General features: G+C 42.2%; 1 protein-coding gene across 1 annotated transcript; it reads right to left on the reverse strand.

Moving 5' to 3' along the window:
• Positions 1-5,710: 5,710 nt before the first annotated feature.
• Positions 5,711-15,541, reverse strand: tmem168a (transmembrane protein 168a). Its single transcript, XM_070854170.1, has 6 exons — positions 15,496-15,541; positions 13,947-14,921; positions 13,453-13,728; positions 11,246-11,388; positions 8,578-8,855; positions 5,711-6,707 (listed from the first exon to the last, which is right to left on the reverse strand). The coding sequence occupies exons 2-6, from the start codon at positions 14,778-14,780 to the stop codon at positions 6,157-6,159; spliced, it is 2,082 nt and encodes a 693-aa protein (XP_070710271.1). The 5' UTR covers positions 14,781-14,921; positions 15,496-15,541; the 3' UTR covers positions 5,711-6,156.
• Between the last annotated feature and the right edge of the window lie 11,475 nt (positions 15,542-27,016).

Genomic DNA, 27,016 nt, shown 5'->3' on the forward strand with positions numbered 1-27,016 from the left:
TCTCTATCTCTTCCTCTGTTCAGGGACATCCAGTCATCTGCCTCTAAATTAGGCTATTCCATGCCGTTGCCCAATTGCCCAACAGCATAAGGCTCTGACCGCAGCAGTTAAACTGAGCGAGGGCTTCAGTCTGCCTTTAAATCCCACAGTAAAACCCCGGCAATACCATCCGTGTGGACAAATACTTTTCTTGCACCATATAGGTACTGAGTCTGAGAGTCTCACAGTGAAAGAGGGTATGTGAGTGTGTTTGATCACTGAAGGACAGGCGTAGCCTTTCTGATACACCATGGGCACACCTGCCTCCATCCCTCCTCCATCTATCTTTATCTTTTATCTTTCCTCTCCTCTGCTTCTGCCTCTTCCTCCTATCTCTGATTTCCTCTTGACATTCCTCTCCTTTTTTGGATGTCCAGGAGGCCAAAGTAAAAGCTGAAGCCATACGAGCTGTCTTCTCCTTTTGTCACTATTTATCGGGTCATCTTTCCTTTCCATTCCTCAAATTTTTGCCCCTCTCTCTCTCTCTCTCTCTCTCTTCACTTCACTTGGAGCCCGGCTGGCTAACATCGTGAGCCAGCTGTGAGGCTGCAATCAAACGAGCTCCTGCTAGACCCCCTGGGGTTCTGCTGACACTACACACACACACACACACACACACACACAGAAAAAGAGAGGGAAATTCGTGCACAGGCTTGCACGCCCTCTCATGCACGTACCGCACACAATCACATAACTAGCAGGCTAAGGACAAGTCTGTGTGCACCAACAATGAAGCCAAAATTGTGCATCATTTTGGAACTGAATTCAAGCCAAATGTCTTTTAGGATTCTCTCCACCTCTGGGGAAAGGACTCTGGAATAAATTGTGAACGTCTCTTGCTCTGAATGGAGGTGAAAGGTTGCACACACATAAACGCAAGGGCAACCTGTAACAGACAAACAATCGCAGACAAGTGCAGAAGTAAACACAGCCCCTGATCAGCATGCAGGAGAGCAAAAGGCCTCGTGTAAATCTATCATCTTGTGAATCAGCCATCCCTTAATCCCCCTTCAACTCAACCTTTCTCAATGCCTGAGCTACACTTAAAGCCAGCTGACTGCTTGTTATAGGCAGTAAACAGGTATGTCTTCAGTCAGTGCCTCAGTGCGTTGTTATGTCATGGTTGAGAAGAGACCCCTAGTGTGGCTCCATTTACTTACCGACAGACCAGACAGACTGAAGATCGGAGGAGCAGGCTTAGGTGAGTCATGCATCAGTACTGCATTAGCTGGGGAGAGAATTTCAAGGCAGTCTATAGAGAGGCAGCTGGGCTAGCTTTCTGTCTAACTTCAAATTCTGCTCAATAAAGAGGGTCTCATAAGGACATTCAAACATTGCACAGAACTGAGCTGCAGGGCTGACTACAAACCTTTTGAAAATATTACAGCTTTTTTCTCCAATCAATATCAATTTTATAGGATTAAGACCTTTAGAGGAATAGTTTGTCAGAGGAACAAATACACTCATTTGCTTTGTTGTTATTTGCCAAGAATTAGACAAGAACATCCATAGCACTTTCACATCTGTTTAGTAAAGATGTAATTGCGGCCAGTTAGCGTAGCTTAGCACAAAGCCTGGAAGAGAGAAACAGCCAGGCTTTGGCCAAAGGTAACAAAAACCATCAAAATTATTCCTTTAAAGGAATTGACCTTATTCGCTTCCTTGCCAACAGATAAGTTAATAAATACCACTCTCATGCACAGTAAACATGAAGCTACTACCAACAGCCAGTTAGCTTAGCTTAGCTTAGCATAAAAACTGGAAACAGGAATAAAAATCTGCTGAGCAGCACCTCTAAAGCTCAATAGTGTTGGTTTCATTTGTACAAAATGATAATAAATGTGTCCAGTCTTTATGCTAAGCTAAGCAAATTAAGCTTCATATTAGCTAAGAGTGGTATGTTAGCTAACTTATGGCAACAAAGCATATTTCCCAAAATATCAAATTATTTCATATTAATAGTTTTTTCTAGTACAACTTTCCTGTGTGATGACGCAGGAAGTGATGACGAGATGAGTGAGATGTGATGTTGCTCAAGACACAATACTAAAGAGTGCACACAACCTCTCCTGACATTACTTCCAGGTATTTAAGCTCTGGGCTCCCAGATGTGAGATCAGAAAAAGAAACTCATCTGTTTCACTAGCGTAGCTGCCGACCCAGCTGTGACAAGAAAGCTAATCACCAAACCTCTGATCCCACAGTGCTGACATCTGGTTAGCCTCCTATTTACACTTTTAATTGAATCAAACATATCAGCGTCACCTGGCTCATACTAAGTATATTTGGCTGCTTACAAGAGCCAATATCGAGAGCTCTTCAGTTTGATTAAGGACAAGTTCAAAATTAGCAATCAATACTAATGACACACCTGGAAAAGGTCCCATTCACATCTGTTATTATGTGATCAGATGTCATCAGATGCCCTGAATTGCTTCTACATCTTTTCACAATCCGATTCTTTAGCTGTGTGCATTTATATTCAGCATTAACCTGTTTCTTTATCATCCTGATAAGACACGGCAGGGTGTTTTAATGTGTTAATGGGGCCAACACGACAATAAGACAAGGTTGCCCAGATGCCCGCCCATACAAAACTCCACAAAACACACCTAATTCCTTTATCCTGCAATAAACTTGACCTTCACTTTACAAGAAGGCATGTGTGTAATAACTGTGGCTACAAGGTCTGCTTCACCGCATTCTGCATCAGCTTGTAAATCCTTGCCCAGAGTAATCCTTGTACCATGAATAATCTGCTCACATATCTGCCTTGAATTTAAAAATCTGTACGTTTTAGCAGATATTCTTGTCTTAGCAGTGAATGATGAAGGGATCAAAACTTTTGCCTCTGCCTTTTGCCTGTTAGAAAAACTTGATCATGTTCATGTGCACAAAACAATTGTTCGGAAATATGCTTATGCGCTTTATACCACCCTCATGTATATATACTAAATATGTATCTGGAGCCTGGTGGTGCCGCTATCTACAAATATTGTGCTCCAGAGGACCATAAGTTAAGATACAAGCCCAAAGATGGCCACATTTTCTTTTCTAACATCCTGACAGGAAGTTAATCATGTTCAGGGTCCTGTCGAATAATGTAGAGTCTGATGCAAACTATCTGATATTAAATGACCGTATGGGCTTCAGAGAAAGCACTGTGTTAAAAGAGAAGCGTGAGAGCCGGCAGATTTTGGCAGCCCCCTCCGAATGATTGTCTGCATCGTAGGGAGCGTTGCACGGTTAAACGACCACTAAACGCGTCCTCAGCCCTTGTAATTTGAGATAATGGCTTTGACATTTCAATGTCGGACCTACTGCGAGCCACAGCAAGCAGGCCTCCTGAAAACCAGGGCACAAAAGTTGGAACAGTGATGCTGCTGAATCTGTAATCTCTCATCCCATTACTCCTTCTGTTCTGGGAGAGGAGGAGAAAAAGGGGACATTCAGCATTTATGTATATATCTGGTTCTAGTACATTTAGCTTAAAAATGGATGCCGGCTGGATGTCACTGAGTTGCAGAAGTGATGGAGGATGCCTAAGTTGAAAAAAATGGCAGCGTGTAAGCTCATTTTAGCTGTGAAGTCATTGACAGCCAATTATTATTTTCAAAGCAACTCTTCCCTGCAGAGTTCAGACACTCTTTAAGATTATAATAAATAGACAGATGGTTAAACACCACAACTGGCTCACAATGTGGTTTAAGGAAGTTAAAATTGTGTAAAAGAAAAATACATAAAATTGCCACCTCCCACTGTGGCTTCAGATGGATTTTAATAAACAGCAATAGAGGAACAGCTGATGCATTTGTTGCTCCAGTCCCTGTGCCAAAATTCAACTTGGGCTGTAGAAGCATATTTATTTCCCCAAATAAATTGCAGGCAAGCGTCAGGCAGATCCCTTTGCCTGTATTAGAAGGTAATGCCCCATGACAGGCTGTAATTACCCACAGACGAAAGACTCCGCAGTGGAGAAACAGCAACAGGGAAAGACACTGGAGAGCTGGTGCGTGCGGGTTTTATCTATGCATGTATCTGTGTTGATGTATGTGGCGGCTCTGACTCAGCACATCCAACATGGGCCTCAGAGGCGGCTGGCTCTTTTATTACCTAATCCAGTTTAGATGAATCCGGCCAGTAATCTAATATTCTCACAAATGATCTCCGCCACATACATGAGTCTCTGACTTTAGCTATAACCGCAGCTTGCAGGCTACAGCAATGAAAAGCACGCCCACGCAGTCAGCATTTATACTTGTCTCTTTTTCACTAATTGCCACTGTGAATGCTCAGCTTATTGCGCATACCTGCCTAATGGTTTGATATTTACAGCGCCTAGGCAGAGCAAGTTAAGTGTGGTGAAAGGTTGCTCTGGTTCATGGCATTTTTCTGCCCTCCCTGTTTGTGTGTTACGGTTAAAAGTTGATATGAAACGTTGGTTCTAATGTCAGCTTTCATCTGTCCATGCTCTGCCCAAACCTTGCTCTATGCCTATTACTGCCCTTCAGGCATGAGCCGGGATGCAGCCTTGCTTTCTGAGACCAGCGAAACACCCAGCAGCGCCTCGGACAGATGTCCAGTCAGACATTGGGACTGACGGAGGTGAAAGCTCAGTGAGCAAATCCCTCAGAGATACTGTGTCATGTATTGTTTCATTTTCCCTTTACACTCCCTCTCATTTTTCTCTAGCTCACAATCCTAATATTTGCTATGCAATGCTAGCGTCTCCACAGGGCACAGTCTGTATTTGTTCAGTGTCTGTAAAGCCAGCCATGTTAAATGAGCCTGGCCCATCGTCGACCACCACGTCTTACATACAACCATGTATGTATTTATATTCTTTTTCTTCATTTGTCACACAACTACATCACAGTCATCAGTTCAGTTTAAGTTTAATTTTGACATTTTTAAGCATAACTCAAGTGAGGCACATGGGGAATCACGTGGAAAATGCCACTTGACCTCTTGGAAACATCACAGTGACTTTAAGGCTGCACTCCAGTCCAGTCTAACGACATGAGGGGGAGAGATCTGACACAGCAAATAAAGTAGGAAATGAAGGATGGTCAATACGAGTTCTTTAGGTCAATGCACCAATAAAAAAAAGCTTTGGGAGCTCCTGGATTTGCTGTTTTTGCATGACAAGTCACTGTTTCACAGCATGGCAAGGACAGAAGCTGAACGTGCTGTGTTTGCATAGGGGCAAATGGCTTCTTCGACTTGAAATCATTTGTGTAAATAAACAGGAGGAGAGCGCAACACTGAATGCATATTTTAAACTGTTTGAAAGGGTTGTGAAGAAGATCCCACAGCAAGAGTGGCAGGTTGGTATCTTGATTAGACTGTCCTCTAACCACAGGGTCACCGAGTTCAGCCACAAAACAACATTTGTCTATACTGTTTAAGAGCCTTAGGAAGACACTAAGCCCCTCCCCCTGCTCATGCAGTTTAAGTTAAGGATGTGAGCTACATCCACTCAATATAAATAAAAGGCAAGGCAACGGTATGTGTATATTATATATATATATATATATAATATAATATACACGTACATAAACCCACATTGACCCAAAATCTACCTGCAATGCACTTTAAGGCACTATATTATTTGAAAAATGCATGTTGTAACAAAAAACAAAAAAGATAACTGGAACACCCTTCCAAAGAAAAAATATGTAGTAATGGCAAAACAGTATTCAAAAACAGCATAACACATGCTCCTGAAATATAAAATCTTATACAAAAATTAACAATTTTTTCTTTCTTGCTAAAGATAAACAAAGAAACCACAGTTCCATACTTAATATGGTTTTTCCACTGTAATTGTGACATTTTTTTTTACATCACCATAAAAAAAAAGCATGCATGAGGTTATTTTTTGCCTTTTCACTCCCTCGGTTGGGGTTCAACGACATAATATTGAGTCGGTGTTTTGCTATGAAACCATCAGCTCGTCATAGCAATTAAACATGATGGAAAACCTTTCTGACAGAAGGCCACTTTTCACTCTAAGGGTAGATGTTTGTGCACATATTATTACTTTTCCTTCCTATAAACACATTGTACCCAGCTGCAAATTACCAGAGACAATGTACATGTCAACTTCCCTCATTTCTAAGAGTGCACAAGCTTAATACCCTGCCCAGTGTCCAGTACAGCTGGTGGGAACCAAGCTAGTTTACACCTCCTGAAGCAGCGCAGACACACGCTACAAAACCAGAACAGGTTGAGGCCACAGCACCAGTTGGAGAGATGAACCATGGGATATGTAGCCTTGGGAAAGTGGGTCTTCCAATGCTTGGCCACATCACTTCCTGTGGGCAGGTGGAGCGTGTAGTCGCTCCAGCGCTTGGAAACGCCGTACATGGCCGTCACAGTCCGTCCCTTTTCTGACCACTGCGTGTCACTGTCTGGGTTACAGTTGAACTCCACCCACTCAGAAGTGAAATCCCCAAGAAAAGGGATTTCTCCACTTTCGGGGTCCGCACTGGTGGCGGACAGCTCAGCCCCCTGCACGGCTACGTAGACGCCCTCCACCCGGCGCACGTCCTTCACCCAGGGGAGGGCGTTTTCAGTATCAAGGACGAGGATGAGACGGGAGCAGTGGCTTGCGTTCTTCTCCTTCCACAACTCCAGCAGCTGGGCCAGATGGAGGCTCTCACCTCCTGCAACAGAGGAAGTTAGACAGTGAGATGGAGAAGTGAGTGACAGAAAGAGGAAAAGAGAAACAAAATAAAAGGAAGGAAGTGTTAGAAAGAAAGTGCAAGATGGAGTGGGAGAGGGAATGATATATGATAATGGTGATAAATTACTGTTCAAGGACATATCCATGTGTTTTATAGATCATCATAGACACACTACATATCTCGTTGGTGTGTGTCATGTTCATTTACATTTTCAGGTCCTACATAGCTAAAACTCTTTACTGAACTCGCTCATAGGGCCATACGGTGGAGGCTATAGAGCCAAAGTTGGTTAAGTGTCACAGTCAAGGACATTTCAACAGGACTGTTGATGGACACGGTGGCTTTGCAGGGATCAAACCTGTCAACTTTCACTTGCAGGACTGTCTGTCTGTCTAACCGCTGTCATCACAACCTCCCAAAAATCGCACAAAGGTGCTGTTTCCCAGATGGCAGATCCAAAGTACAAAGATCAGAGCTGTGGTACCTTGCCAGCAGATGTGCCGAATTATTTCCGTTATTTCAAAATCATCATTTCTTGGAGGAAAGTTTTAAGAGAGAGAAATGATTCTTGCTGCTGGCAAACAGAGCAACTCCACCAGGGACTGATGTATATGTGGATAGGAAGTTGGGCTCCTTCCACAAAATGCCTAAAAACCTACAAGATGCCAATTTGCAGACATGTAACCACAGAGATCAACACAGTAAAGACAGCATGAGTTAAAACTGGACGGCACTGCCACACAAACTGTAGGAATGAGTGAAAATATGACCTGAAATCAACGACTGTTCCAGATTTAAACATCTGCCAAAAAGAGCCTGCTTTTCAAAATGCATACAATTATCCACTGAAGATTAACTAAAAAAAAGTCCCTTTAGGATGGTGACACGGGAAGTGATTATCTTTTCAACTGCCCCCCCCCCCCTTGTTTGTAGCATCACACAGAGATAATGTGTCAAGTAATCTCTGAACAGAGGAAGCTGGGGCTGACACGGTGTTAACCTGCTGTGACTCTCATTTCTGCTGAGGGAGTGCTTGTGTCAAAGCAAACTGTCTGCAACTTTTGACTGAAACTTCTCTATTGGAACCAGATTTCTGTGCTGAGTCCTTCACAGCATACTTACTCATCTGATCTGTGCAGTGGTAGGCTGAGAGGAGGGTCAATGAAAAGAATGGAAATCAGACCGAGATGCAAATTCAGTTCTGCAGTGAATATTACTTCTGCGACTTTTTCTCTTGTATTTCACTCTATTTGAACCTGTTACTTTTAGCTAACTGCTAAGTCTTATGTGCTCACTTGCAAACTACCTCTCACACAATTTTAATCTCAGCATGTGATGTTTAGGTGATGCGGCTGACTCAATATGTGATTATACATGCAATTGTTATTGTTTTCTAATTACTTAAGCTACAATCTTTCTATGGTCTCCCTGCAGTACAAATCCCCCTGATTGGCAGCCACTGTGATAATAGGTCACCTCTACTGGTGACAGAAATGAAGTTTGGAGGAGCAGAGGGTTTGTGAGTGTCTTTTGGATGGTGAGTGGTTGTCAGTGTTGCTCTTGTATTTGATTTATACATAATCATGTTACTTGTTGCTGTATGCACTTTCATTTTAAGCACATTGAAGATATGCTGTAGAAATAAAACTGCCTTGCCTAGAATGGTGGGAACGGCAGTGGTATTATAGCAGTCAAATGAAAAACTGGTGTCATCTTAAATAAGCATGAAAATTACAAGTTTCAAGATTACATCCAAGATACGTCCACAGAAATTAAAAGATGAGTGTGGATTTAACTGTGACGACTTTCCCAAAAGGTAAAGACAAAGCGAAGCGTGTGTGGCTCTCACCTGCCAGAGCCCAAGCCCCGGTGCCTTTGTGTGTGTGCCCACTGTAGAAAATCAGATAGGTGTCGTGACGGGGCCCGTCTTCTGTACGGAGCTCAAGAAAGTTGCGCAGCTTTGTATGCACAGCCTCCAGCGTAACACCGCTGGTGGAGTAGTCGCAGCCAAACGTCTGGATCATGTGGTGGGAGAAGAGGCGCTGCACGTTGTTCAGCATACCTGTGGAGCGCAGGTTCAGCTGTTGTACCTGCTCAGGCGGTAGGAGAGTGGGCTGGCCATCAGCGCTGGACAGGAGAGAGGGGTGAGAGGATGTGAGAAAAAGTAGGATGTTAATCTTTTTTTTTTTATCTACTCCGGGGAGACTCAAGTCAGGTGGCTTGTCAGAAGCAGGGGTGAAAGAGAGGGACGGGGTGCTGGCACGTGAGAGATGAATGAGTGAGAAGTTGATAGTTTGACAAGCCGGGGTGGAGTAGCTGTCTGCATCACCGGGGAGAGAGGAGACAGACAGCAGAGGATGAGAGGAGATGGGGAAAAGGAGATGGAAGGAGTAGGAGTGGTGGATCACTGCTGAAGGAAATGACATTAGCCTCAGGGATGTAAAGGGAATCAAGAATGAAAGGGAAGCAAGAAAATGGCAAGAAATGAGGAGGCACAGAGAGGAGAATTGAGCGGGGTGACAAGAAATGAGAGTGGGAACTAAGGTTAAAGATAGCTGAGAGCAAAGTGATTTCATAAAAGTGCATGTGGACGCATGTGGCACGAAGCCCTGCCTGATAATAAGGAGTGTAGGATAACAGAGAGGGGTCACACGCGCACAAAGTCAAGGCTAGCAGGTGTTAAGTGCGGCCATACATTTTCTTTCCATCTCAGGACTTGATTGATGGCAAATTCATACTTTGCTCTGATAGACGTCTGCATAACTCTGCCTGTGCTCACATTATCACCTTCAACCTCACCTTGGCAAGAACATGTGAAAGTTTATCCGTATCTAATGGGAACGCTACATAACGCACATAAAAATAAAATCTAGCGTAACACAATACGCTAGATTTTGTAGCCTTATGTGCGCTTTTTCCTTCATATTTTGAGCAGTCATCAACATTTTCGGCATAATGTACACACCTGCTATAAAGCTAGACTACGCTTAGTCAGAAAACAGACATGCTGCAACCTTTGCATGGCTTGGCGAGCTCGCTGTTCACCTAAACCCATCTGATCTTTTCAGATCTCACAGCGCCCAGGGTAGTAAAGTCTTGTAGTTTGAGATTCAGACCACATCTTCCCCTCGCTCTTTCATCTTTAAAAAAAAACACACAAAAAAAAACTGTCCTTTTCTCCACAGCTCTCTCAGAGCTCCATCCCTCCCCTTCCCTCACTCCGTTTCTCCTTTTTTCGCTTTTACCACCACCTTCCCTCAGTGTTTACAACCTCAGTCCTCTCCTTGTGTTTTCTTCCCATCGCCTCACCCTCCCTGTTTTACCCTGCACGCCTCCCCTTCTCACCCCCATCTCTCTAATCTCCCTGTGGGGCTCTTGTCATTGTGAAAACATGATCTGCAGCCATCAAACAGCCGATTATACACTGCTGCATTCTCATCATGCTCTCAGTCCTCCCTGTGGACCCTGCACACGCGGCCTCGCATACAGAGCGTCCCCGGCTCCAGCAGGACACGGGTGTGCATCCAAAATCACCTGGAGAGTTAAACAGTAATGAGGCTGGCATCCCCTCTGACTGCTGACACCAACTATCATCCTAAAGGTTCAATAAGCAGAGAGTAGTCATAAATATATACATATACACACCAGTCAAAAATCTCCAACGGCCAGATTTCAAGACCTCTGAACGTGTCCTCAAGATGGAAACACTAATGTATTACTGATAGCTAGCTTCTGCTGTTTAGTAGGCGGAGATGTGTCTGCATCATCAAAACTAACTATTTAAAAAAATGCTTGGCTGACTGAGAGGACAGTGGAAGAGGCAGAGGCAGCAGCAGCAGCAGCAGCAGCAGCAGCAGCTAATGGCTAACTGCTCCAGCTGTACAACTTAGTATGCTGCGGGGAGAGCACAGGAGCGATCCCTGTAGGGCCCAAACATTAGCAGCATGTTTATGCATAGTTATTGGCCTATTTATCCAGTTGGTTTTGTGCTAACTGAGGAGGGAGTTGGAATGAGTGATCATATTTACGAGCATCTGTGATGCCAAGAAAGGCTTTGACGTGGGGCAAAGTCGGTCCAGTGTGTTTATTTGTGTAAATGCTGCATAGTGCTGATAAACTGAGTATGTAGACTGTCATCTACTGTGAGATCTAAAAAACAAACACTAAACATTCAAGAGTACAACTAAAACGGTTTCTCCTATACTCATTTAAAAAATTGACCGTAGTGCTGAAACAATGAAAAAGAATAATTGATTATCTGCTTGATTATTGCGATAATCATTACATTCTGGAAGTAATTTCTTTGACCAAAACACCACATTTCTCTTGTTTGTTTTGTTCAGATAGTCCTTGACAAAGGATGATATAACAAAGGTTCCTAGCTAAATTGCTAAAATGAGAAATTAAGCCGTCAGTGCACTGGCCACTCTTTTGCTGCATGCCTGCAAGCTGTGCTGTTGAAGTCTGTGCAAGTCTGTGTGAATCTTTATATTCCCGTGTCTCCCCTCCCTTCGTACCTGCAGTAAGCAGTAGGTATGACCAGGGCGTAGCCAACACAGGTTCCCCCCAGGCAGCTGCCCAGCTCGTGGAACAAACCATGGGCCAGAGACTCCAGAGGCAGCACCACCAGCAGAGCGCTGAGAAAGAGACCGTTGGAGGGCTGCAAAAAGAGAAAGAATCAGAGTCACTTTCCTTCACCGCTTACAGCTTGGACTGAAGCAATCAGACCGAGGCAATTGGTGGTTAGACTCTGCAAGACAGTTATGCAATACGGGAGTGACACAGTGTTATTATGGCAGAACAAAACATGACAGGACCTTACTAAATGGAGACAATGCAGTGTATGACAGTAGACTAAACATACATCACATGGATCCATTCAAAACAGAATAATTACTGCAGTGTGTGAGCCTGTACTTTCTGCGGTGCCGTGAGTGTGTGGAATAAAACTGTTATAATTATATCGCTTTGTTATACTTGAAGTTTCTTTTCACTATATTTTAAAGTTTAAATGCCAACCAGCCACAAACAGAATTCTTTCATTCTTGCACATTCACTAATATAAACGCACTAATACGTAACACCATAGTGACATAAAGCAGCTTTGTGAGTACAGAGTACCGTTTTACCGGCTTTAAGTGCAATCAATTTCTTGAGTCAGTGTGATGGTATACAATGTAATTTAGCATCCTCAAAAAGCCACTTTGATTTCATAGCATGAAGATGTATCGGAGAATGCAAATCAATACCTGCATGGTTAAGTGGGACCATACTTGAGTTTGCAGAATATATTGAACTGCCTTGGGTATGCCTCAGTTCGAAAAATGTATTACACTAATTCAGTGACCTTTAATGAAGTTGTATGCCCTATATATGTACAATACTATAATCTCCAGTGCCTGAATGTAGTATTATAAGCAAAGGAAGCACAATACAGTATAAACAGTGTCAAAGAAGTTGAGATCCTGATGCCTCTGTCGAAAAAGGAACTGCAAGAGACTATAACATCTACAGTCTGTAAAACACAGAGGACTTTAGCATGTTTAGTATTAGTAGTAAGATGATTTATGTGTGAAATAATTGGTGCTAAAGTTGATCCAGACCGTCCATACGGGGGTGTACCTGGGATCTAACAACAGCCTTTAAAATATAATGCAATCCAGTAGTGGTTCTCACAGATTGAGAATTGATTTACTATAGTCCACCCCAGGCTGTGGGCGTAGGAGGATTCTCATCCTTCCGATTAGGGAAGTCATTTCTATACAGTACCACAAAGGCATGATTCTGCTTCTCAGTCAATCCACACTTTCAAACGTATTTCCACGCAGACTTTTGAGAGGAAAATATAATACATACTATATAAATAGTAATGTCTTTGAACAGGCAATCCTATTTGGATGGTTCTTCCATATAAATTCAAAATAAAGCGGTGAATTCAATGCAACACCTACAAACTGTGGCCTTAAACATTTGCATACAGTTGAATTAATACTGCTCTCAGTATTCTTCACAAAGGCTGTATGTGTTGCTGAGACTGCATAAGATTGTACTGACGTTGCTGTTGGCAGGTGTTTGCGTGCGTGAGATGTTATGTGGGTAAAAGTGGTTGACCGTATATTACTGTATTTCAAGAGCACGGGAAAATAAAAACTAAATTCACAGAAGAAGAGATGCACATTAACTTCCTCATATGGGAGTGCAGATGGCTCCCATTTTCTCAGGCAAATTCGCAACTGACATCAACAATGTGCAGATCTCAAATTGGGATTCAGGCCCCTGAGACTCTTACATGGTAAACGTCTAATAAGGCTAAATAAGTTATTGCTGCTCTTTATGCAAGTAGATAGGGATATTAAAGTGCTAATTAAATTGGTTCTGCATGAGAGCAGAAGTGCCTCCGCTTGGGGAGCAACTACTAACGACACACAGCCACTAGCATCTCTGTCCAGAGTTTATAACATGGGTGTATGATGTTTATAGAAACCTTGACATGAAACTCAAACTGCTACAGCTGTATGAGGAAGACTTGTCTTCAGATTCTGACCTGCTGAATGCACCCAAGAGGTTTCCCAGCAATATGATTCGACTATAATGATGCTTGCTATCTTATTAGAAATACAATATTCATTGCATAAAAAACAATAGAATAATGATTGCAATACCTTTTCTCTTTAAATGTTTACAATCTTATCTTAAAGTAGTAGTAGTCTCCTGTGTCTCCTACCTGCCACGACACAGCTCCCAGTATGACTGTTGACAGCATGCTAAAGAACACCAGGCGTTCTGAAATAAGGCAGAAGTGTCGGATGCCCCTGGAGGCCATGACTTGGTCGAGACTCCGGCTACTGGATCGCTGGGCCCGCCAGGCCCTCTGACACTCACTCAGCTTGGTGTGGAAGCCCCATATTGTGATCAGCAGAATTATGTGGCAGATGGACCAGAAAAGGCCAAACAGACAGAAGCCTGGGATTACAAGATACCACAGCTCCAAGTGGCCGAGCTATGTAAAGTAAGAGCAAAGTGTCATTAAACACAGCCTTAAAGTACGTAACTATGCCATAATGTACAAAACACTGCATCATCATTCAAAAAACTGTTTCACAAGGGTAACAATTTCTAAGAAATGATTGGGTTTGGACAAACAGAAGCCCTAAAGACTCACATAATGTCAAATGTCAATTCTCTCACAAAAGATTTTTGGCAAAATGCTGAATATACCTTTAAGGCAGCCAGGACAAAGAAGGCCAGCTCAATCAGACTCAGGGGCAGAAGAGACAGCCTTCTCCACACCTTCCCCAGGGAGAGCGCAGGTGTCCAGCGTTCGCTGGGCCCTAGCCCACTGAAGTAAACATCCATCACAGGCTCACACAGCCGCCTGCCCAAGTAGCAGCCTAAGGCATAAGGGTTGGCTGTAATGCCTAAGGCCTGGAAAAACACAAGAGAGGTAACTAAGGCAAAACTGACCAGGTTGGGCAAAGCCAGGAGGGATTTCATCCTCAGGTCCACAATGAGAGCCCCCAGGGCCACTACCAAACCTATAATTGCCACCGACTTGTGAAGAAGCATGGTAGTGCTGGCAATGCCGAATCCCAGGAGCTCCAGCAGCTCAGCTGATGTAAGCAAGGTGGGTTTGTAACGGACGGAGCTGCATATTCGCTCAGTTACAGCCCATACTGTTTTCATGATTACACTGGCTAAGAGGAGATAGTTGGCGACCAGTTCCTTAACGTTTGAGTCCAAGGCCGGGCTGTTGAGGAAGCACAGAAGGCCGAGCAAGAAGCCAAACCACAGATGGAACAAGCTGAGACTGGCTTTCTCCATAGCAAAGTAGTAATGGAGGATGCTGGCAATCCCCAGGACAAAGAGGCCCAGGATGAAGATGACCAGAATCATCGGTTCACTCGTCACCTCCCAGCGTACATACATGCCAACGCAGACGGCCACAAGGAGGTTGATGCTGGAGAGGTAACCCAGGCAACGCACTGATGTAAACATGTCCACCTCCTTCTGTCCCCCCATTGTCAGCTCCTCTTCCTCCTCCTCCCGAGCCATGGCTGACTTTGACAGCAACTTATTCAAATGCAGTCGAAGCCTCTGACAGTCAATTTCCTTCAGTCACCCTCTCTGGGTTTGCACAGAAGGTTTTACAAATGGAGGACTGTGCCTCTTGTTGATGTTCTCCAAAATCAACCCCTGTGGAAAAGTCAAAAAGCAGTATTACTCAAGTTAATAATTAACAAGCCATTATCCATTTGTCAGGCAATCCAAACTTACACATGCAACACTTCTTAGTCACTCATGTCCAGAATCAGTGAACATTAATTAACGCTAATGCGAGCGTCATTGTCTTTATCATCATTCACACATCCCTGACCTTATAAAATGGCTTTATAGAAGAAAGCAATGGCTAAGAATAAGCTACAGTATGATTTAGCAGAATTAACAATAGTAATGATATGTTTAACACACGGTGAGACGCAGCCGAAAGTCGAGATAAACTTCTCAAAGTGCTTAGCGACACATCTATAAAATACAACAGAGACTGCGGCCCTGATGTCAGTCTGTGACGATGTGGCACCGCAACCGGGAAGTTTGCTAACTTAGATAGCCTCCCTGCTAACTTTTCGTTCACGGTAAGCTAACTCGCTGGTTCACGCGTTAATACGGACCCTTCAAAGGAACAAGTAGCAGCCCTCACACATAATGCCAAAGTGAGCAATGTAAAAACCAAAAGAGGTAATGTGTTTATCGACAAATTGTTGCTTACATTTTGTTTGTTTGGTTGACAACAGCGATACTTCCGGATTCCGAAGTACGGCATCTCGAAAGTGTCAAAATACTCAAACTTTCGCCTTTCAGGCTTGGATTATTGGAGGTTTCTATATATTTTAAAATTCACACTCTACATTATGGAATCTCTTAATTTTGGTGAGGTTTTGCCCAGATTGTTTGTCCTGATAAATATTTTGAAAGATAAAATGCTCAATATGATTTATAACTGATACAATACTGATTGGCTCTGGCAGTATTAATCTTTAAACAAAACATTTATAATATATCATTTTCCTTCATTTTATCATTTTCAATAGCTAACTTACATATTAATACAGTTTAAATTTTGCAGAACAGGGGTATTTTGTTTTGTCAAATTATGTTCATCCCTTGAGTTCATCCCTCTGGTTGTTTAGTGGGTTAGGGTAAAAGCTTTTCCTAGTTCTTTTTGTTCCAGGGCTGTAATTGTGGGGCAAAAAACTGGAAGTCATTTTTACAATATAGAAATAGCTAATAGTCTATAATGCAAAAATACTAAATAAAATACAGTAATAAATTCAGTGCATCTACAATGCTGCATAAAATGTATACGATAACACAACTCCAGCCTTCAGTTCAATTCAATTTGACAAAGATTATAGGCTTTAGCTTTTTTTTGCAGCAGACTTTGCTACTTGTCATTACATCATCACTCTTCTGAAGAGTCCCAGTGAGCTAATGCACACAATAGCAGGGCCCAACAACTCACACTTGTATGGAATGCAGCATTTATCAATGCTACTAATCACACCCGTGCTTTTCATGCTATGACATCTAAATGTGTCTGTGACTGATTGCATATTGCCAAGAACTCCTCCAACTGTTTTTAACCACTTTTTCTGGGTTTGATTATGATCATTTCTGATTAAAGAAACCTTGTGATTGTAGAACAATATTCATGGTTTAACATTTCAGAAATGTTGGCTACAAAATTATGTCACGCACACTGGCTGCATGGGGAGCTTCAGTCTGTGTACACTACCAATGTTTTTGTATTGGCTGTAACTTGTTATTAAAAGAATCTTTAAGAAGCTTTAAAACACAATATTATTGTGAAAAAAAAATCCCTGTTTCATGACTAATATTTAGGTTAGTCAAATGCACTAAAATTGTCTGTAAATTGTCCACAATGGTGAAATTCCTGTGACTATTTGTGGCTATTTATACAAATGTAAAACCTTTTACTTGCTCAAATCCTGCAACTCCCACCACAGAAGTCTGTATCATGGGCTTTGTGCACCACGATAAACCCATTGGCTTTCAGGATAAGACGCCTATTTACTGCATTACTGAGGAGAAGCCTGTTAAAAGGTTTATTTAGGATTTTCTACTGATGCAATGTGATAAATGTAACGATCAGGGGAACATCAAGAAGCAGGCTTACTCAATACCCTGAGGGTACACTAAAGCAACCCCATGCATGCATGTATGTGCATTTTTATGCTTGGTTCCTTAGTTTGTGTGTGTCTGTGTGTGTGTGCGTGCTGCTTTGATCAAATGTTGACATAAGGCACAACTGGGAACAGACAGTGCTTTAGCCTCCTTGACTGCTTACGCACACAGCCCTCTTTCCATACAATGTTTATGACTGAGAGTAAGATGTAAACACTGAAATATACAGTGATGTATTTGTCCTAAGCAACAATCTTTAAATTTTAATCAACCTGGAAAATGAATCTTGAATGGAGGATCTTCCCTGAGTAATGCTTACAGTGCTAGAGTGTAGTTTTGTTTGTCCACCAGGCAATATGAATCAAGGCAGATCAAGAGCAGCGATGTTGCTTGAGAAGGGCAAATGAATGTTTGTGAAACAGAAATGAAGAGGGAATGGAACCGATGACAGTGATGACGGTGATCAGATGGTGCAGGAAGTTACTGTGTTAAAAAAACTTCTACTTTTGTGCACTCATACTATATCTTAGCACAATTGAGCTCTGTACTACATCAAAACCTATTTAGGAAAGACACTTATAAATTACCTCTGCAAGACATATTAATGCTTCAACCAACTCTGAACATTTCTGCTTTAAAATTGTGCACCTCCTGGACTGCACCTTTAGTTTCCTTGGAGGAAAGGCTTCCATGGTGCATCTATAGAAGTCTCCTTGATGCTTTTAAAGAGAATAAGAGAGTGGAGCTGTTTGATTGATCCTAATCCAACTCCTTTAACAGCTATGCGGTAGGCGTATTACATTACTGTGTGAACATTAACCAGCAGTTGCAACCTTATTCACAAAAGAAGGGATCTTACAGTGTGGGCTACGTGTACATGGTTGTCCACTGAGATATAGAGTGGTTAGGTAACATCACAAAAGGAGAATCTTTCCACATAAAGATAAGGCAGCTACTTACAGAAGAAGGTTTTCCGTTGATGATGACTAAGAGGTCATTAGAGCTTCTGTTAATTTCTTCCAACATCCATTTATTTCTGGGTAAAGAGCAAGATAAGTAATACAATGAAGAAGCCACCACATTTATTTAATTAGATCCTTAACGTTGCGTTCATACATAATTTAAGAACCTAGTGATCAAATAATTTCCCAAAACTGGCGTGTGTGCAGGCCCGGTGTAATGAGCTATCACTAAGAAGAAGGTCACACAACCTGATCAGAATGGCAGACGTATTATGATCTCGTGAAGGTTAAAGCCCTGATCTACAAAACCACACAAATACACATAAAGAGACGGAGAGAAAGAGCGTTCCATTTAAAAAGGGAATGGTTAGATGGGGATAGAAGTGAGAGAGAAAGAGAGACAGAGATTGGGGACTGGAGGAGACAGGTTCATCTGAATTATGCAGAGGGTACCTTCATTCTAATGTCAGACACACCTCCACACCACCTGCATGTGCCTGACTGCACAAGATACTTGCAAATTCACACATGCACCACAACATTCAAGTACACAGTAGAGCTAGCCTGAGCTATGCATATCAATATGCATTGGTATTCTAATGCCAAATCAGTATTCGGAAGCTGTTTGCTACTACTGTATGAGTAAGGTAACTACTTTTGAGGTTAAGGTTGGGGGAAAATGATGGTCATAAAACAACATTATTATTTGGTGTGAGATGGGACATGAAATCTTGGCTCTGCTGTGAAGGACAGAAGCACCACACCTATTTCTTATCCTGACCTCGCCACCCTTGGTTTTTACTTCATTACATAGAGGGGACACTGCTTCCTGCATTGGCTCTGAATGTTGGCATCGGAGGTTAAACGTGTGCTGCAGAATCACCATCCAAGTACAAAGAATCCTGCCTGAAAACATGAGCTGTGATTTGAAAAGCCTTTACAGAGTGGAGGACAAAATAAAACATCTATTTCTACTCTTTGGGTCACATGGGATTTTATCTATCAGACTTTGCAAGCATCACTGAGCAAATGTCTGAGATGGAGCCATTTAATTACACACCACGTCTCTGTATCCTTCATCTTGCCGGTGCAGAGTTTGGTTCAGAGGAATTGAGATAGAACTAATTTTACATAAAAGAGTCATCCTTATATATGGGTCAAACGGTATAAGGTGCATTGGTTTGTTGATCTTACGTCGTTTTCCAGACACGCGATAGGGTACGTCCTCCTTCATATGCTGTAGCGACGCGCTGGGCCCTCGGCCGCCGGGAGAGATCTGTTCAATCAGAGTTTCATCTTCAGAGAAATCAATGTGATGGAGCGCTGTGCCCAAAGTGGATGTTAGGAGGGGCAGACAGCATCAGAAGCCTAAATCAAAAGCTGCCAGTGCTTAGTATATCCATCAACGCTGGAATGAATTTCGGAAAAAAAGGCCTGTGACTTGAGTTAGAGCGAAAGGAATGGGCTGTGGGGTTGAAGAGGGAAACACTGAAAGAAAAGAGAGTATAAGCAGATGAGGCCGCAAGATTTGTTGACTTTTGCTTCTCCTTCAGGAGAGCAGATTCAAAGATAAAAGTTTCATCAGATAGTTGAGGTCAAAGACATGATGAGGGAGACAGGGAGAGAATAGGAACAAGGAGACAAGCGGACACAATTTGCAAATATTGTAGTGATTTTCCTTCCTTCTTTCGTTATTTCCCAGCAGCAATATTCATACAGTTGGAGCCTGTGACTTTATTTATTTCCTGGGATACAAGACCAGAGGGCACACTCAGTATCCTGCAGAGAGGGGCCCAATTCCAATCTTGCCTCTACACCCCACCACACCGTGACGGAGAGATACTCTATGTGGAGTAGCTGTGGAGGGTGCAAACACACAGACAAGCTTTGGCCTCAGTCTTTTACCGACATTTCAGCATTATGTTCAATCAACATCTTTTGGCTGCAGTGACCTGTTTTGCAATCCATCACCTGCTGCAGGATCCACCAGAAGCGTTGATGTATGCAGTCTGCGACTAACCTACCACTTGGCTTTATTCTTATTTTCTTTCTTCTTCTTTATTATTAGACTACATTGGGTTTTTTTTATAACATATTGTGTAGGCGGCATTCATTATTATGTGTTGATAAGATTTCTCTGATTAAAAAATAAATCCTCTTATTATTTGTCTGCTGTGGTAAACACATGAAATTACTTGTAGGCTATATAAGATATGAAATTATCATAACTATAGCAAAAAGATAACTCCATATTTCCTGACCTTTGATTACAACAAATCAGACATTAATCCACATATTCAAATGTGTACCTTCTGATCATTTGTCAACTCGTTATTTATCCTTAGGAAATAATCCCACGGAACTCACATTTTTAGGTATGCAGCGTTTCCTCCATCCTGGATACAAAAGTGAAGCTGCACTTTATAGGAGTGTGGTTTGTAAGCCAGCATCAATGCAGACTCAGAGTTGGAGGGCTTTATAACCCACTCCAGCTTTAGGCTAATTGGTTTGAAATGACACTTAATGTGGTGGACCCTCCGTGCAAACACGCAAACAGAGTGAGAGCAGGTAGGGAGAAGGTGCAGGAGCCAGATTGGAACTGGGCTGGGATGTAAAAATAAATCCCCCCTCTGCTGATTAATGCTGACAGGAAGTGAAATCCACCACTCACAGTCACTTCCTGCTCAAAAGGCAAACCATCTTTGCGAGACAAGGACAATGGATCATCTGCCAAGACGTTGTGTCATTTTGTGGGGATCAATTCACACAGCTATTACGCTGCTTTATCCCCTGTCAACGGAGCAGACATGATGCCAGCACTGAAGATGAGATGCACAGAAAAGACGTTCTACGTGTCACAGTTGCGAAAGATGAGGAAATTGTTTGGATGAAAGGATTTCATATATGAGGTTTCATTAGAGAGGGAAAGTTCATTATCAAAAAGAACAGAAGCAGCTCTATTTTTCAGCTTGATATTAGCATATACCTTAAAAGTGCAGAGACATTCTGGTTCTCCCTGAACATGTACTTTGAACATAATGACCAGTTGAGGGCAATCATACATTACCAATTTGCCTGAGATCACCGAGTGAAGCGGCAATGACTTTTTAATAACCTGACCTGTTCAGTCTCACTGAGCTGTGACGATGAAAAGTCTGATTCATTAATTGTGCCAACGGGGGGGAAAATTACGATTCAAATAATGAATCTGTTTGTGCCATTGTGAGAAATGCTCTACACTGCCGTAAAGTCGACTCTGCACCTTTGCCGAATGGATTTTCAGTCTGTGATCAACGGTGCTGATGATAATGGCATTGTTCATTAAACACACACGGTTTCACAAATGAGGGATTTGACTTCTATCTCTATCATCGAGCTTTAATGTGCTTGTGTTGTAATTGGCCTGGATTAGTCAGCGGTTTGTCAAGTGTGAACACAGTCCAGTTGCGCTCGCCTCCCCTTGGCAGATGGATCTGAGACAAAGATTTGGTCACTTGATTTCCCTCCACTCTGTTCTGCAGTACACCCACACCAGCACAAAGAGGGCTTGTAGAGGAAAATATGCCAGAGAATGGGGCAGCGTTCAGGAGTCTCACTGTGCTTTCTCAGGTTTAACAAATCAGCATCTGTTGGCCAGTCTGCCAGCCAAAAACCCCACTGACTCCAACCTAGATAACAGAGAGAGGGGAGGAGAAGGGGCTGAGAGCTGCAAAACAGAAAGGAATCACCACAGTGCTGAGATGTAAGCTACAGAATTACAACTGTTAAGGTACCATTTCTCTGACTATTACACTGTATGTTTGGTTCAAAAGCCTGTGAGTGATTTTCTCTGGCCTCTCTTCATTTATTTTAGCTTTACTGGTGCCTCTAGAGAGAGCAATACTGGTTGGTTGCTCCACCACTTAAGCCCAGATTGAAATATCTCAACAACGATTGGATGGATTGTCATGAAATTTTGCACAGATGCTCGTGGCCCCCAGACGATGAAGCCGTATGACTGTGGTGCTCCTTTAACTTTTGTGGTTGACATTTCTAAAGTGCTGCGCAGCAGCCATTTAAGATACTTAAGGTCCCTAGAAGATACATTTGAATGACTTTGGTGATTCCTGACCTTTTCAAGTAGCATCAGCCCCAGTGTTAACGTGCAAGTGTTAGCATCCTAAAAGGCATCAAATGCTTCAAGGCATAAACATTAACATGGTAAACATTATACCTAAACACAAGCATGTTAGCATTGGCACTGTCAGCACGTTAATATGCTGACGCTAGTATCTGTTTCAAAGCACTGACTCACAGAGCCACTAGCATGGCCGTAGGCTCTCGGTCCTGTTGAAATACAGTTGATGCTCAGAGTGACTGTAGGTGAGCGGGTTCAGGCATCAAGATATCTCAAAAATATATCATTTTTTCATGTATTTCTGAAAGAAAGATAGTCATATAAGGTCAGTGGCAGTCACAGTAGTTTAACACCCACCCACAAAACCCTTGCGGTCGCCTCCACAGTCCTCTCATTATGCAAACCTTCACAGGAAATGGCTTTTGCCCGATCATCTGAAGTGTGATAATTAAGCAATGAGTGACTCATATTCAGAGACAGAGAACTGACTAAATGTCTACAAACAGGCAGGATTTGTCCTGGTGTAGTTTCCAGGCCTGTTGGTGAACATGATCACTGCAGCAGACACCATCCCCCTGGAATATATAACCTGCACAGAAATGAGCAAAGACAAAGGGAACACATTGTTAGGGACATGGACACACATTGTTCGTTTAGAATGTGTGTGCAAATGAAATGTTATGAAAATGCTGCTGTAAATGTGTCATCCCCAACTAGTGGCAGCATTCTGGTGAGGACACCTTCTGTGCACTGGCTGATGATTCGCCTCTCCTAGTGTAGCTTCACAGAAGATACTTGCAGTACACATCATCGTCTCTCTGTCTCTCCCTATCACACCCTCTCTCCTCCATTGTGCCTCTCATGCCATTTCTGTGTCACTCCGCCTTTTCACTTGCATCCCGCTCTTCAAATCATTTGCTCGCTCTCACGCTCTCTCTCTCTTTCTCTCTCTCTCTCTCTCTCTCCATATTTAATATGGCACACATACACACACGCTTACACAATGTCAAGGTGAGTGAGTTAAGTACTTTCATGCATCATTAGAGCAGTGATAACAGCACAGAGATAAAAAGAGAGAGATGCCTGATTGGCCTGGAAATGACTTTTGAAATGCATTTGCCTCAATAGATTATTATTGAGGAATTGTCAAATATGTGTGTGTACTGTAAAAGTCTGTCTAAGATGTGAAAAGTAGTGACTGAGTGATTTGACGTCATAAATTAATTTAAGTCAGATGGGTCAGCTTTAAGTTGAGAAAGTGGTCATCTAGACAAAAAAATCTGTACAAAATAATAACATAAACTGAATTGTGACTGACTGAATGAATACAGATGTATGCTAAACCACCGGGACAGCAATAATGTGTCCTCTTGTTCTTTTAGCAGCCTATTTCATAAATCATTGCTTAGAAGTTGAATTAGCTAATTGTTACATGCAATTTTTAAAAGATGATTTTTTTTATTGCTGCAACAAGTGTTGCAGATTTCAACTATTACTCATTTAAAAATATATATACCTTAACAAACTAACCACCTAATAGAGCATTTCCAGTTCACACACACACACACAGCAAAGATTTGTTCAGCACCTTTGTAATTTGCTCCAGCAAAAAAAGCATAGTCCTCTCTGCTGTAGCTCTGAAACATCCAGTCCCATCAAATCACACATAAACTCAGTGATGTTAGTATCAGTATGAGACACTATCAGTGATGTACAGCTACATCGTTCAATTACCTAGTTCCATTTCTGTAAATAATGCTTGGAAATGCCATTAATGTTTTCATTTGTTGGCAGTTGTAGCTTTCTTGATATCATCCATCATTTTTTAAGTAAAGATTGCTGTTATTCAAAACCCTGCAGTCACTTGTGTGGTTGAACTGATGGTTTGTTGGACAGAGTGAGCCTTTAACCGATGGCACTAAAACGTTACCCACAGTATACATTTTTACTCTTTAGATGGAATTTTAGAGAAAAGGTGCAAAGAATTATTTCGCATCCACTGGTGTGGTAATAGTCAGTCAGTTTGAAAAAAAAAACACTGCATTTTGTGCCAGACTCCCAAATGCATCACTTTATGTATTTAATGTCAGCCCCACTGACTGGAGGGGCTGACAACCAAATATGCGCCTCACCTTACAACACACTAACAGGAATGTAATATCTAGAAATACCAAGCTAACATTTGAAAAACACAGCAAATAATAGCTTTTCACTCAATGTTGGATTAATATGGTCCATTAGCTTTTCCATCAACAGTCAGAAGTACTACAGAAAATGAGCTTTTAAAGGGCTCTGAATTCCAAACATGTGCTTGGCTTGAACCTTGCAGCTGACATGCCAGTAAGCAGTTACATTTAAAAACAGGATTAATGTTAGTTGACTTATATCAAGGGAGTTCAGTCCCCTTTGCTGAGTCTAAATATTCCAACACATGCGTATAGTGTATAATTTTCCACTTTTTGTGGAAACTCATTATAGACCAAAATGCTAACTGCTCTATGTGGGCTGCCCTTACATCATGAAGATTCAGAGGGAATGCTAAATAAGGTAATTAGGCTTGGCAGCTGGCTACTGAGTGTAATCATTTCATAAGAGGACTTACATTTTAAAGTAGCCAAATTACTAGACTTGCACGGTCTGTTACAGTACGTGGCTGTCAGTTGTACACAGACATCACTAAGTTGTAAACAAGACAGTGCTTGTAATGCTCTCTCAGACTGAATCATTGCATTTTTGATTTTAATTGAGCCCTCAATGCCTTTGTCATTGCGATTTTGGCTTTAGTTAATATTTGTCATTTGTATGCATTCATGCAGGTAATATATGCATAATTGACAGGCCTGCATGGGACCCCTGTGCGACCTCCTTTTCTCCAAACTTCCCTGAGTCACCAGCACATCATGAAATGCTCAGATGTGCTGTCAGAGCCATTTGCAGTGATACGCACAATTGTCCTGAGTCATTCTCTTTTCCAAGCTTCGAGTGGCATTAGAAAAGGCACGCCAATCATCAGAGAGGGAGAGACAGAGAGAGGGAGACAGAGAGAGAGGGAGAGAGAGCGAGACACAGAGACCTGTCGAGCTGTCGCTATGGCAACTTTCTATCAAGAAAAAAAAAAAAGCTTCCTGGAACAGCTGTTGTGATCTTGTGTGATTAGGCATGTGTTTTAGTCATCGTGAGCTCTCAGCCTAATAACAAGAGGTGGAGGGAATTTAAAAAAAGCAGGAGGAGGAGGAGGAGGAGGAGGAGGATGGAACGGGTTGAGGAGGAGGAGGATGGAGAGAGAGAAATGAAGAGACATTTTTTTTTTTTTGTGTCAACTGAGCGATCACTTCTCCCAGACTAGATTAGCAGAACACTTGAAAGAGAACAGGGATTTTTGCCGGAGTGTGAGAGAAAGGGAGGGATGGGGGCGTCTGGAAGAAATGAAAAGTAAAGAAATGAAAGAAAAATATATGACAAGCCCTGAAGCTGTATGAGGATTTATTACAAAGTCCAACCCCAGTGAGCAAATAAGAAACTGCAGTTAAAATAGAAAGCTTGGTGTATTACCTCATATACTGAAGGTACTTTGAATATTACACTCTACTGTATTGCTGAGTCGGAGCATTCAGAAAAAGGCACAAAGCAAATATGTGTCTGCATTAAAATTGCTTTTGGGGGGGGGGGTGCTTTGAGAAAGAGAGGTGGCATTAACAGTCAATTGTGAGAAGTATTTTCTGGAAGGGTTAGAGGGTGAAACAGTAAAATCAAAGCTTGCCATTATTTAGCACCTTCTCTCTCCTTTTGTTTCTCTCCGTCTCTACATTTCCCAGCAGAGCCATCGCTGGCACGGTTCGTCTGCTGCCGAGTTTTCAGTCATAAAAACAGCGCAGTGTTTGTTCAGACGCAGCTTCCTCACTTTTTATGTGGCACTAGCTGCGTCACCGTTCCATATAATGAATCAGCAACAGCGAGATGCACGAGTTCGCCTCCTCCCAATCCATGAAAAAACAGAATTATATTGTGCTGCTTCATTGGCAAACTCTTGATTGATGAATGTGGAGCAATGCAATGAAAAAAGGACACATAAATGGCCAAGATACACAAATACATTTCACATATGTTTCTTTGATTAGTTGTTTGCTTTCCTTTCCTTAATACATTTAGACAGTATTGTATTAGAGACAAGTTCTTTTAAAGCTGCTGTGTGTTATGACAAAACACTCACACTGCATTGTGAATAAGGCTATTATTGTAATCTAAAGCTGCGCTAAGTAACAAAATGAATGTGATAAATAATGTTGCGGTAGCAAATTATTGTTGCTGTTGAGTCATTAGAAGTAATGTAATTTGCTTCTTCAATTAGTAATTTATAATGAGTAAGGCAACCATCATTTTCAAGTAATGTTCCGCCAAGGTTTGTTTATTGTCTATTTCATAGAAAAGAATTTAAGATGAGCTGTTGACAAAAGTATCAGATAGGCATCGTTTTGTGACTCATGTTGTATCGGCACAGAAAAAATTGAAACAACACTCTGCTGTCTGCATTTGGGTCTTTCTACCAAACCCCAGCTTTCTCAGTTTCCCCTCTTTTTGTTTCCATCTTTCCTACTGCCTTCACCCCATCCATTATCCTTCATCCTAGTTTCTACTCTCCGTCCCTGGCACCCATCTGCCCATCCCACTCTTCTTCATCGCAGCCAGAAGGCCAGTGTTTGATAATGACATATCAATCTGTAATGTACTCTGGTCATGACTCACCCACAGATGGCTTGGAGAAATACACTTTTTCTCCCCCCGCAGTGCCCCAGTTACCAATAAAGAACTGTCTGAGGCTGTCAAACTGTGCTCTTGTGGTGTGATATTGAAATTAGGTGATTTAGATGCTGTGGAGCATGGTGCAACTGTGGCACTCTCAATCATAATTTTGAATTTGCAGCTTCTGATAAGTCTTGATTAAAAGCAGTGCCCAGGAACACACAGAGACATGTGGGAAGCTGTATCTCCTGCATTCAAACGGGCAT

Source organism: Pempheris klunzingeri, chromosome 22 (assembly GCF_042242105.1).
Source record: "Pempheris klunzingeri isolate RE-2024b chromosome 22, fPemKlu1.hap1, whole genome shotgun sequence".
Classification (NCBI taxonomy): Eukaryota; Metazoa; Chordata; class Actinopteri; order Acropomatiformes; family Pempheridae; genus Pempheris; species Pempheris klunzingeri.

Coding starts and splice junctions, on each gene's coding strand:
- tmem168a (XM_070854170.1), bottom strand. CDS start 14,780: ATGGCTCGGGAGGAGGAGGAAGAGGAGCTGACAATGGGGGGACAGAAG. Junction 13,729..13,946: donor TTGTCCTGGCTGCCTTAAAG/GTATATTCAGCA, acceptor TACTTTACATAG/CTCGGCCACTTGGAGCTGTG. Junction 11,389..13,452: donor TGGGAGCTGTGTCGTGGCAG/GTAGGAGACACA, acceptor CTCTTTTTGCAG/CCCTCCAACGGTCTCTTTCT.